This window comes from Carassius carassius, chromosome 49 (assembly GCF_963082965.1).
Source record: "Carassius carassius chromosome 49, fCarCar2.1, whole genome shotgun sequence".
In the NCBI taxonomy this organism is placed as follows: domain Eukaryota; kingdom Metazoa; phylum Chordata; class Actinopteri; order Cypriniformes; family Cyprinidae; genus Carassius; species Carassius carassius.
The window spans coordinates 17,007,988-17,021,002 of NC_081803.1; the positions used below are offsets into that span (position 1 = coordinate 17,007,988).

General features: G+C 36.7%; 2 protein-coding genes across 2 annotated transcripts; both read right to left on the minus strand.

Annotated features, from left to right (window-relative positions):
* Positions 1–265: 265 nt before the first annotated feature.
* Positions 266–1,664, minus strand: LOC132132200 (small ribosomal subunit protein eS25-like). The gene is made up of 5 exons (XM_059544513.1): positions 1,524–1,664; positions 1,132–1,224; positions 833–1,016; positions 436–534; positions 266–326 (listed from the first exon to the last, which is right to left on the minus strand). The coding sequence occupies exons 1-4, from the start codon at positions 1,524–1,526 to the stop codon at positions 440–442; spliced, it is 375 nt and encodes a 124-aa protein (XP_059400496.1). The 5' UTR covers positions 1,527–1,664; the 3' UTR covers positions 266–326; positions 436–439.
* A 967-nt stretch (positions 1,665–2,631) lies between these two features.
* Positions 2,632–8,850, minus strand: slc37a4b (solute carrier family 37 member 4b). The gene is made up of 10 exons (XM_059544985.1): positions 8,729–8,850; positions 7,624–8,012; positions 6,908–7,140; positions 5,761–6,013; positions 5,332–5,487; positions 5,152–5,237; positions 4,103–4,216; positions 3,931–3,996; positions 3,710–3,848; positions 2,632–3,621 (listed from the first exon to the last, which is right to left on the minus strand). The coding sequence occupies exons 2-10, from the start codon at positions 7,769–7,771 to the stop codon at positions 3,455–3,457; spliced, it is 1,362 nt and encodes a 453-aa protein (XP_059400968.1). The 5' UTR covers positions 7,772–8,012; positions 8,729–8,850; the 3' UTR covers positions 2,632–3,454.
* Positions 8,851–13,015: the final 4,165 nt, after the last annotated feature.

Here is a 13,015-nt window from a genome sequence, read left to right on the forward strand (position 1 = left end):
ACTACCATTTTAATAAAACACCATAACCAATTTTTAATCTTGAAAACCTCACAGAAAAGCAATACATTTCATTTTATGATCTGGTCTATGTTTTAATTGGGTGAAATTAAGATTGGTTTAATTAGTTAAACCCCAGATTCAGAACATCCTTCTGTCATAAACCACAATATACTTTCTCAAAATTGTGCGTAATGATTTCCTACTAGTACAAACACTTACAATGAAGGTATATATTCACTTTGTTGAAGAAATGCACAAACGCAAGTTTCATTTTGTGGTTGTTTATTTACCTATACAAAAGACCATAACTCAATCCAAGGTGCAATCTGAAAGAGATGAATAAACATTCAATATAGGACACCAGTAAGTTAGATGAAACAACTATAGCTGGCCGAGGGCATCAAATATGAAAAGATATTCCAAACTGATAATCACCATATTATGCCTCTTTCTCTGGAGCTACCTCGTCAGTGCCCTTGGTGTTTCTGGTGTAGATCACCTGAGCTCTGTGTTTGGACACCAGCTTGATCAGACCTGACAACGACAAACGCAAAATGTCGCTCCATTATGGATTCATAATAAAACTCAAGAAATCTCTGAATGTGCCGATTTTGACATGCATTTGGGAGTGCAATGTGTGCACATTTGCAGTATTTCTAACATTTTTGTAAAAAGCTTACAGAATTTCACCAGTATTCTGCCCAAATAAAAGCCAGTGGATTTGAAATGTTAAAAGCTTGATAATGGGTTAGAATAACAAAAAATAAAATTTTTTGGAAGCCTTGTCATATGTGATATACACAAAGAGTTTAAGAATCAATCATATATTCACCTTTGTTGAGCAGCTCCTGCAGGGCAGCCCTGGCCAGCGAGCCCCTGATCTTCAGCCTCTCAGACACCACAGCTGGTGTGATGAGCTTGTAGTTGGGAACTTCTTTGTACAGTTTGTCATATGTGGCCTTGTCAAAGAGGACCAGGTTGTTCAGCTTGTCCCTAACCTTTCCTTTGGACCACTTCTACTCGAGAACAAATAAAATAAATATTACAATCCATGCAGGCAATTACAGCATAAACTCAGTGTTAATTACTTAAAAATGACTGACAGGTCTCTAAGTGAGGTAAATATTTTACCTTCTTCTTAGCTTTGCCTCCGGATTTGTTGACGGGATCCTTGTCCTTTTTGGACTTGCCCGCATCTTTCTTCTGCTTCGTGTCCTTGGGCGGCTAGACAGTTACAGAAAACTAATTTCAATCACATACATAAATAAATGCATATTTTAATTACAGTTTTAATGAATCGATGTGTGGTTATGCGGTGCGCGTGTTCAGGCCTCGCGCACGATGCGGCAACACTTCATACAAAATAATCATACACATGCGCTGAAATGGCCCACTAAAGCTACATTATATTAATTATCATGCTTACAAACGTAGGAAACCGTTGTTATAATACGGCTATTACACGTGAGAAGTGGGTAAGAAGTGATTTTTTCTAACATTGTGGAGTCGCTCGAGTAACTCACCATGCTGAGGCGTCGCGAGCTGCGGAAGAGAAAGGAAGTCGCGCACTCGGACGTCCGCTTTGTCCGTGTGCACTTCGTCTGGTGCAGCGCGTGCTGTCCTTGCGCTCACTGGTTCACGGCTGCCGCCTGCAGGACTGGAGCGAGGGCGGCTCTCGTGTCGTGAAGTAACTTTCATAGTTTCACCCCAAATAAAAAAAGTACAATTGTTTATCCGTATTACACCTTTCAAAATACACCAGTAAAGAATTTTATAATATTATTAAGTGATTTCTATTACAAATAAATGCCATTCTTTTGAACTTTTTCTATTCGTCAAAAGTATCCTGTATCCAAAAGTATCCACAAAAATATTAAGCAACACAACTGTTTTCAGCAGTTGTTTCTTATTTCTTAAAGGAATACTCCACCCCAAAATGAAATTTTTGTCATTAATCACTTACCCCCATGTTGTTCCAAACCCATAAAAGATTGTTTGTCTTTGAAAGACAGTTTAAGATATTTTAGATGAAAACTGGGAGGCTTGTGACTGTCTCATTGACTGCTTAGTAACTTACACTTTCAAGGTCCAGAAAAGTATAATAACATCTTCAGAATAGTCCATCTGCCATCAGTGGTTCAACCGAAACGTTATGAAGTGATAAGAATACTTTTTGTATGGGAGGAAAACAAAAATAACGGCGGAATAAGCGGAAATACACGTAGAAAACGTATCCCTGTGCCACGGCTGACACAGAAGAGTGTAAGTTGCTTGAAAACATTTTGTAATAGAAGACTTATTTTAAATTGTAATAATACAATATAAACACTATTACTACAATATTACCGTTTTACTGAATCTTTGCTCAAATAACTGCAGCCTTGCTGAGCATAAGAGACTGATATATACTTACTTAATTCAAGATAATTGCCCCAAATTTCAATTTAATAAACCTTAAATATATATTATAATATATTTCACAAATCATTAAAAAAAAATATTGCCTACTAAAACGATAACATAAAATAAGTTAAGCTCAAGAAAAATACATAAATAAAATAAATAAAAGACAGGAAAAACATTATCAAGACCAATGTTAAAAATGATGTGAAATGACACATAAGAAACAACTTAGTTACAGTAACCTTTTATACTACATTTTTTACACCTTTATACATAAAAAATTATGCTGTGGTTTGCATTAAATTAAAATGAATTTTTGCTGATATACTGAAAGCAAAAGTACAGATATCTAAAGTGCAAAAGAACAACGTGTGTCTACATAAGACAGTCTGTACACTGGAAAGAGAGGAACCTCAATTCAGCACATAACTCAATCTTTAAAGCTGTTACTTAACAAAACAAAATGAACAAGCTCAAAAAGCTTGTGGAAAGTGAAACAACATTCATGTAAAATAAGTCTTGTTAAGTTCTACTAAGAAAGTAAACAACTTTATATATTTAAGAAGTGTGTAAACATTTCTGTTCTTACAGTAATACCAATTCTGTTCTTCTGAGAGATGTACAACAGAGACACTTTATCTGTTAAGTGTGTGAATGTCTTGATATTGCGGACGAAAAAAATATTAATATGATACTGGTAAGGTAATCAAAATGTAAGTTAAAAATATAATTTTTTCCAACAGTAACACTGACATTAAAACAGTTCCTTAAAGGGATAGTCCATCAAAAAATGAAAAATCTTTTATCATTTGCTCACCCTCATTTTTTCCCCAAAACTTTCTTAGTATGGACCAAAAATACAAACTAAATCAAACAAAAAGAATACAAAATATCTTATTTTGTATTCCACAAGTTTAGATGACACAAGGGTGAGTAAATAATGACAGAATGTTTAATTTTTTTGGTGGACTATCCCTTTAAGTACAGATGTCCTAACTGAGTACTGGCACATTGGCAGGGCTCTCTGATTGGATCATATTTATTAAGAGGATTAGTCCATCTTTTTAGGCACATGGCCCATTTTTGTGCGCATGTTACGCACAAAGAAGAAACAAACTGTTGTTATAGCGCAGGCGACCTCTGCTACCCAGAATGCAGTGTCCCAACTGTACCGTTTGGCAATGGTGCTGAATGGCAGGCCAGCAATGAATGCACCAACTGAAAGAAAAAACAATTGAGAATTTATGGTTATATGGTGAATTTTATCTTAATGCATTTTGTCATAAAACAGTTTCTGTAGATTTACCATTTGCCATCAGAGCTACAATGGCATGTGATGTCCCACAGTAATTGGACGGGGCGCTTTCACTCGCAATCACCCCAAATAAAGCAATTGGTCCATAGGAGGAAAATCCAAATGCAGCACCAAGAATCAAAATCCAAAGCTGCAGAACAGAAAAAAAAGACGTTGAAGATGCCTACTAAGTTCAAATCGAATTTCTCATTGTGGTGAGTTTTTGGCTATACCTCTTTCTCTGAGACACCAGTGTGGATTGCAATTGGATGGAGTGCTAAAACCCATAGTGGTGCTTCCTGAGAAACCAAATGTAATAATTTAACCACCACAATAAAAACAAAACTTGATGCTCATTTAGATTTTACAATAACTGAATAATTTTTAGATAAAAAAAAAATTGACCTCTGGGGTCTCTGGTGTGATGGTAACCCGGAATAGGTACATGGATACAGCCATGCCTGCCATCATCATCAGGAGTAGCCCATGGCGAGGATTGCCATAGGTACCCAGCCCTTGCTGTAAAACACATGACATGATCTCTATTCAGAAATAACTAATTCATCCAATAATGAAGATGCACCAATAAAGTAATTAAGGTTGATTGTGCATACCAAATTAAAGTAATTACGGATGTTCATTTAGTTTATTTTTCCTTACCGACAAAGTGATGCTCGTTAATCGTTTATTAACCGTTAACCAAAAAGATTATTTTAAATTATAATTGAATTAAATTAGAAAGGATAAGTGTCTGTGACCCATTAAAAATACTAACATTTGTTTCCCGGGAATTAATTTTACATGTGCAGAAAACAGCAAACAACAGAACATGATGATTCACATGGTCTTCATATCACATCACGCACCTGCAGCACCTGGGCTTATTTAAGGCATAAAGATTTGTTTTTATTGTGAATGTGCACAAATAAAGGCCAACCGTTTACAATTCAGATTATCTTTTTGACTAAAAGGAGAAGTTGCTTCCACAGTTCCACTGGGAAAAAAAATTAATACAAAATCAAGTGATTGTGCTGGCGCGGCACGCACACATAGTTACTTTGATATTACAGCCTGTTCATTATCATAATAAAATACAGTCAGTCAAACGTGAAAAAAAACTGTGCAGTTTAAATATGTAGGCCTAGTAAAATCCGTGCCGTTAAGTGTTATCACCGTACTGCCGTGATGTTATGCAAAACATTTTGTTTTACGTAGATATATTAGAACATAAGTGAAGTACATAATAAGTAATAATTTGGCATTCAAATACATCGCAAATACGGTAATATTTGATTTTGTGGCGACTGAGAGACACAGTGTTGGTTTCAGTTTCATTTTGGCCTAAATGAATTAGTTTATGGTTAGTTAACAACCTTGTCTACATTTGGGATTGCCTGAGGGTAGGTACAGTTTGAACTATTCCTTTAATGTATGCTACTTTAAACTGAACCCACCCTAGCCACAGCCCTGTCAGACAGATAACCAGCTCCAATGCTGCCAAAAAACCCACCAACTTCCAGGGCACTCATGTATGAGCTGCCTGTAGAAAACACACGAGCACATTAGCATCCTAACACAGGCCTTAAACAACACAGAAAACTTCAGCATAAATAGAAATATAGTACCAAACTCACCCATCATAGCAGACTGGCCTTTTTCCTGCATGAGGAACAGCTGACCCCAGTCAGTGCAGGCGATCTTTACCCCAAACACAACCAGGTAGCCCGCAGACAGCACCCAAAGATAAGGAGACAGCAGGAACTCTTTTAGACTGCTTTCATCATTAGGGCCTGGGAAAAGAGTGGAGACTGAGTGGACTGACACGAGTAGTAGCCAATAAGAAAACAACAAGTTTATATTATTCACTACCATTCAAAAAGTTTGGAGTTTTTATGTTTTTTAAAGAAATCTTACAAACTCAGCAATGCTGCACAGTAAAAACAGTTTTCTATCTGAATGTATTCCAAAATGTAATGTATTACTGTGATGGCAAATCTGCATTTTCAAAAATATGTTTCTCTCTTCATAGAACAAAAACACCAGATGATACACTGCTTTCTTACCTCCCTTTTTGCCTTTGCCCTTTTTAGAACCAGCCTCAATATTGGGCAACCCCACATCACTGGGTTCGTTCTTCACCGTCAGAAGACAAACGACAGAGATAATCATGCAGATCACCCCAGACACGGACATGATGATTCTCCAATTATAGTACTGAACCAACACTGTAGTGATGATGGGTCCCAGACTACCTGCCAGGTTCATACTGCAGCACAAGATGGCCCACCATGTCCCAAACTGAGATGGTTCAAACCACTGAAAAAAGGCCAGTACAAGGACATTTTAATAACACTTTTCATGGAAAACCAAAAACATAATGCCAGTGTACAGGATAGAGAGTAAAAACGGCTATTCAAATTATTATTTACTAGTATTTAAAAGTTAGATTTCTAGAAAAAGCCTTCCAGCTTCTTTAGAAAACCCAGTGTGCATGGTCAATTTAGCTACAGTTTAGCTTTGAGGTCAAAATTGCTTAAAAATGTTGGATAGAGCAAATAAAACCTCCTTTTGGGATATTCTTGAAGTATAATTCTAAGATTGTGGGGTGGTGTTAGCGCAGTGGACAAGACGAATGCCTGTGGTGTGAGAGACCCGGGTTCAAATCCACTGTGAAACGCCAGTGTGTCCCTGAGCAAGACACTTAACCCCTAGTTGCTCCAGAGGCGTGCGACCTCTGACATATATAGCAATTGTAAGTCGCTTTGGATAAAAGCGTCAGCTAAATGAATAAATGTAAATGTAAAGATTGTAAGTTTTCTATTAGGGTAGGGTTTGGTGTAGTCTACAATAATAATATGATTATTTATTTTTAACCTAAAAGGACTACTAAATGCATATGATCATCCACTGAAATTTACGTAACACTCAATGACATTATTTTTATTGCAGACCAACAAGTTCTTCCAAATGGTCAGGCACAGATAACTGCTGCTAGTTGCTTTAAATACATTTAAGTGTATCGTAATGCTCCCAGCTTGACTCCATAAGTATGTGGCCGGCATCAGCTGTTGCATCTAGTATACAGGCTGCAATCAATCAGCATGAGCCGTGTGGTCAGCAGTTAGAATTCCCTTACTATTCCTGTCACACTGCCAATAGTGGAAGACAGGTGCATATTAATGGATTTAAAGGGCAAAAGGTCAGTCTTACCTTCCGAAGCACCTTTCCACATGGTGGCCACCCGAAACCCTGACCGAACCCGTTCACAAACCAAAGCACAGTAAACAGCATGACAGTGGACGACCAGGAAAAGGCGATGTTTATGGCACCCACAATGAAGAGCCCGATGGAGAAGAGCCAGCGAGCGCTGAACTTGTCCGAAAGCACTCCACTGATAAACTTACTGATAGCGTAGGCCAGAGTCTGACTGCTGGTGATCAGCCCTGCATCACAGGAAACAGGAAAAGGCTGAAACCCTACTCTGGAGGCTTTGTTGTTCTGCACTGCATTATAAGACTTGATTTGAAAAAAAAAAAAAAAAGTAAACCAGTTACTGTGAACTGTTTTCTCTTCCAATATATTTTCAAATGTAAATAATTCCTGTGATGGAAAAGCTGTATTTTCAGCATCTCTACTCCAGTCTTCAGTGCCACATGATCCTTCAGAAATCATTCTAATATGCTGATTTGGTTCTCAAGAAACATGTATTATTATTATCAATGTTGAAAACAGTTGTGCTGCATAATATTTTTGTGCAAACTGAAATATTTTCAAGATGATGAACAGGAAGTTTAAATGAATTGCTTTTTTATATACCTTTTTTTTGGTCTTTCCGACTAAGTATTAATTACTGAATAAGTATTTAATTAAAAAAAAAATAATAATAATAATAAAAAAAAAACTTGCAGAACACACAGCACACTCACCAAGCTCTTCTTTATCCAGATCAATCTCCTCCATCACTGATGGCATCAGAAAGGAGAAAGTCTTTCGGTTGAAGTAATACAGCATGTACCCCACAAACATTGAGATGAATATAACTGTGCGGTAATATCCATAACCAGCTGCTCCCATGATTGCAGTTGTGAAATTATTAATAAATAAAAGCAAAAAAAAAGGATGCAATATCAAGGCCAAAAAATGTGCTGGATGTAAAATCTTTCAGTTATGAAAACCAGTTTTCTCCAGATGAAACTTTACAAAGTTTCAAAAACTGATCCAAAGGTCTATTTCCTTTCATCGGACTTCTACGGAGGGGATTTTCAGCTCTCCAGGTTCCTTAAAGTTGCACGGCCGGCATTCACTGATAATGTTCCTGAAAAACATCAGTCAGTTTACTTTGCGGTCTAAGCGCACAACTTGCTGTGAAGCTGGCCTGCATCTAAACACATCTGAGCAAAACCAAGGCATCAGCACTATTCAGACACTCAAAATCAAAACAAATCACTCCAGACTGGATTTCTATGTAAAGAGTATCAACACTTTCTACAGACCTCCTGCAGTCTAAATGTTAAAGAGCAACTTGAGGCCATGGTGCTTGTGAGGGGGACTTGAACAGCGATATGACTTTGAAACATGATGCAGGTGTCAAAATAACGTCTCTTGCAAAAATACAAACACATCAGATAAAAATAACATTAAACATGCTTGCTTCGCTTCACATGGCAGGTGGACACATGCGCTCTTATTGCAAGCACTGATAAAAAACCGATGACTGCTGTGTTAATTTAATAATAATACATGTACAAAAGAGATATGTTTGATGATCTGCCCTTGACATCGCGAGCGAGCACGCACTGGTACCCGCATGAAAATATAAAAACGCAAAACCGCACGGCCACGTCAATGCGTGAAAACAGCGAACGCAGTATCTGACCTCTACAACAACCGTCCTCAGTACCACCGTGGAGAGTGGGACTAAGCGTGTTTTGTCATGCTAAGATATACAGCAATAATACTCGACATATATATTGTTTAGACAGTTTAATGTTGCTTTACTTGTTCATATATCAGGATAAATGAATAAAATACCTCCGACAGTCTGGGCTTCTCGTTCAGAATCCTCGGAGCAGGAGCGCTTTCTCTAATCTCTGTTTTGATTGGCTGCCAACCTGTCATTTATTGCGCGGTGGGCGGGGATTGAGTTTCTTGCGGTCCTCAGCGGCATTCATTTTTGGCTGGAATATTTACTGCATTTTAGGAATAGTTCTAAATTTTCTCGAAAATTGCAGCATTTAAAGAAAAAATTAAAGATGTATACGTTTTGAATTGCTGGACTGAATTGAAATGAACATTTGAGTTCAACTTGGAGTGAGAATTTCCACAGAGATTGGTGGGTGTTTGGTTGTGGATATACACTACCGGTCAAAAGTTTTTAATTTTTAACAGGAATTTCATATGCTCATCAATGCTGCATTTATTTGATCACACTTACTGGAAAATGTTATATTGTGAAATATTATTATAATGTAAAATAATGTTTTTTTATCTTAATATATTTTAATTACATTTTTCACAATTTTACAGTAATTTTACAGAATTTTTCACTTTATCACAATCTCACAATGTTCCGTTTTTATGCAGTCTATGGTTATAAGCAGTGAATCTCTTATTTACATCATGTCTTCACTTTGTTACTTGTCACTGACTTACCTTCAACACAATGGCCAATCACATGAAATCAACTGTGATCGGCTACATCGCTCAATGATACAAAAACAGGAACACTTTATAATTAAAAACTCCTGACGCTTTCCAGCGTGCAAACAAAAATACGCAGTGGAGCCTTTAACAAATCTGTTTCGCCATTATCATATTTTTACAGTTTTAAATGAGGGTGTTGTTGTCTGCGTGAGAGAATGGACGCGTGGCGTGAGAGATGGCAGCCCTGCGCGGCATTTGCGAAAAGTAGTCAGCCTAAGGTTTACTTTTACATTACTTGTAAATTGGTTTTCATGGAACGTTTACATTGATTTTTTGAATAATTTATGTGCTGAAGCAAATATGTGGCACTATCATTGCACTGCAACCACAAGATGGCGCGATTAGAACTTATTGTTCCGCTTATTGTCTTGATATTACTTTAAAGCCTATGCTAATGCTTTTATTGTTCTCTTTCAAATAATAGACAAAATGATCATCTTCAGACTGAGACAATCTAGTTCAAAATAGGTTAAATAATTTTAATCGTAGATTACTTGTTTGTGAATTCTTTCCTTCAATCTTAGATTTCAATGTCATATTTTTTGGCGTCACATTTGTATTGGTGCAAGCTGTCACATGTAGCCCAAATGTTGTAATTTCTTCCAGTTTACTATTTAGAATTTCTGTTTCATTTCTAATGTCAAATTAACTGGTTTTGTTTAACAGTTACAATTTCTGTTGAAAAGCATATGCTTAATAATTATCTTAAGTTCAGGTTCCTATTATCCCATAGTGTTAAATAGGGGAAAACATGCCCTGGTTGCTCTCGTTATATAAATTCTTTGAAAGTTTATTTCATTTGTCGTTTATTCTGTCCAGCGGTGTTCCATTGCAGCACAGGCCTGTGAGAATGAACGAGCAGACCAAAGCATTCTCAGCTTTATTCAAGAAGAGAAGTCATGTTTATAAAGGGAAGGAAAGGCCACAAAGTGTGGCCCATACTTGGAATTTGTGCTCTGCATTTCACCCATCCAAGTGCGCACACACACACACACACACACACACACACACACACACACACACACACACACACACACAGAGCAGTGGGCAGCCATTTTTATTGTTGTTGGGAGTTCAGTGCCTTGCTCAAGGGTCTCACCTCAGTCATGGTATTCATTGGAAGAGAGCACTGGTCATCTACAATTCCTGCCAGTACCAAGACTCAGTGAAAAGAGGAAGTACATGAAGTACATCTAATTAAGAAATAATGAGACAAAAAAGTGAAGTCTTGAAATAATATTAACAATAGGCAATTTGAAAATTATGGCGATGTGGAATTAGGCCTAATTGCTCATTCTGATCAGATACGGAATTTGATTGAGTCAGTGCAGCTGCCTGCGATTCTCTGAAAGTGGCCATTGTCAATGTGGAGGGGCACGCAACAGGAGATTCAGACCAAGGGGAATTGGCAGAAAAAGCTGCTAAAAAACAATGTACAAAGAAAATTGAAAATGCAGAAATTTATATGATGACACACATATCCAATTTGCATGACAGTGACATTAGAATATTGCAGAGTCAACCATCAGAGGGTGACTTGAATATTTTGGCAATAAAAGATTGTCAGCCAGACATGCAAAGGAATTATTAGAGACCCTGAAAGGAAAATAGCCTGGCCAAAATTGACACTCGTGTATCATTATATAATCTGTCTTACACTAGTGCTGCAAAGACAGCACAGGTGATCAGTGCCTTATACTGCAAAGCAGATGTTTACAAGACAACCAAATTGGTTTGCACTCAATCTACACAAAGTCCAACATCTATTGGCCAATAAGTCATTCAGCCTTACCATTCCCTGAAGCCCCATTCCAACAACTTAACGCACATGTAACCTGTCCAAAATTGTAAATATATGTTAGTGATCCTTGACAGATTTACAAAGTGGCCAGAAGCTTTTCCATGTTCAATGGAGGATGTGAAAACAATGTTTAAAGTTTTATGCAAAAACATTATACCAAGATTTTGGAGACCAAATATGATTTTAAGTCACAGGGGTTACTGACAGAATACATAACTGATAAAATAAACTTCAGAATTATTAATCAAACAACTATGGGGGCTCGTGTGGGATATTCCCCAGATATACGGAACTAAAAATCATACTCCATCACAGGTAAGCTATTTTATTGTTTTCGGTGATGGTATTGCTTGATTGTGTTAGATTGAAATGGTTCCAGGAAGATTTGTCTGTAAGGCTACTGTTTAACTGCACAATTACCTGACAAATATTTTACAGTAATCCATCCCAAAGAATAGATGTACATAAAGAGCATCTATTTTAGAGATAACGACACAGAGTGAATCCTTGAAATGATATTAACTCTGCTGTTATTTTCTCAGACAAAAATCAATAATTTCCAAAAAAAAATCCTGCTGTAATAGTGGAATATATAGAAACTGACTTTTAAAAATAAACAGTGCTGGGTTTACTCACAAATTGTAGTCTGTAACTGTTTACAGACTACATGATGAACATTGTAGTTAGTTACGTAGATTACTCATCTTAAATCGAGAACACACTACATGACTGTCATGCCGATTATAAATGTTTTTTTTTTGTAAAACAAATTGAGAATATGATTTCTCTAATTTTAAAGAATATTATTCATAATGATTTTTCTTCATAATGATTAGGGTATTTGAAGATAAAGAATAGCTAGGCTATTCTTCAAAATTAAGATCTGATGGTGCCAAAAAATAGCAATAGATACATTTCTGTGACATTTAATAGTAAGAACGCTAACGTTTTCTGTTATTCTGAGCACAAACTAAGGAAAGTAAAACAAACATTTAACATTTCAGTAATTAAAGGCACAATTGTTGTCCATAGAGACCATATAAATGGATGCAATTATTAATTAAATAATTAATTAATTAATTCACAAATTGCACTGTAAATAAATACTGGCAGCTTGTTGTTGACATTTTTTGTTTGAGATCTTGCAGAGTTTATTTTTATTTTTTTGGCAAATTTGTCCAGTCGTGACTCGTCAGTCGTTAAGAGTGTTGTGTAGTGGACTGACTCAGTCATTAGGTTTGTGCTCGTCGCTGATCTATAATGGATCTGTCCACCCTTGGAAAGTTCAGAAATCGACAACTCCATGTTTCAGCTCGTTCTGTGTGTTTGTGCATGTGTGTGTGAGTGAGACAGACAGAGAGAGAAACAGGGTGCTTTACTCCTCTTCAGATAAGGTTATGGTAGAGTGTCTCTTGTTTTCTTTTTTTATATATAGAAACAAAATATTAGATGAGAAGGTGTCAAGCAATTCAGTTCTTTTGCATTTACAGGTGCAAGAAAAAAAATGAGTAAATAGTAAAACGAGTAAATAGGATTCAGTACACTTGAAAGGCATTCAGGTAAGATAATCTCTTCTCTTCTGCAATCAATAGACTGAACCATCATTAATTCATGCTCTGACTCCTGCTATTGAAAATATTATTTTTTAAAACAATTAAAGAATTACAGACCCAGTCACATGGAAGTGCTGTGCTGAGGATTTTAACAAGACTTGTTTAATATGTTGCTGCGTGTTTCTTTTCTGGGTTTAGTCTCTAAAGCTCAGAAACTGATTACCGTAGCACGTGGACGTGACCATGCAGTGTTATCTGTCT

Coding starts and splice junctions, on each gene's coding strand:
- LOC132132200 (XM_059544513.1), bottom strand. Junction 1,017..1,131: donor GAGGCAAAGCTAAGAAGAAG/GTAAAATATTTA, acceptor GTTCTCGAGTAG/AAGTGGTCCAAAGGAAAGGT. Junction 535..832: donor GCAGGAGCTGCTCAACAAAG/GTGAATATATGA, acceptor TGTCGTTGTCAG/GTCTGATCAAGCTGGTGTCC.
- slc37a4b (XM_059544985.1), bottom strand. CDS start 7,771: ATGGGAGCAGCTGGTTATGGATATTACCGCACAGTTATATTCATCTCA. Junction 7,141..7,623: donor TCTGGATAAAGAAGAGCTTG/GTGAGTGTGCTG, acceptor CCTGTGATGCAG/GGCTGATCACCAGCAGTCAG. Junction 6,014..6,907: donor GTGGAAAGGTGCTTCGGAAG/GTAAGACTGACC, acceptor GCCTTTTTTCAG/TGGTTTGAACCATCTCAGTT.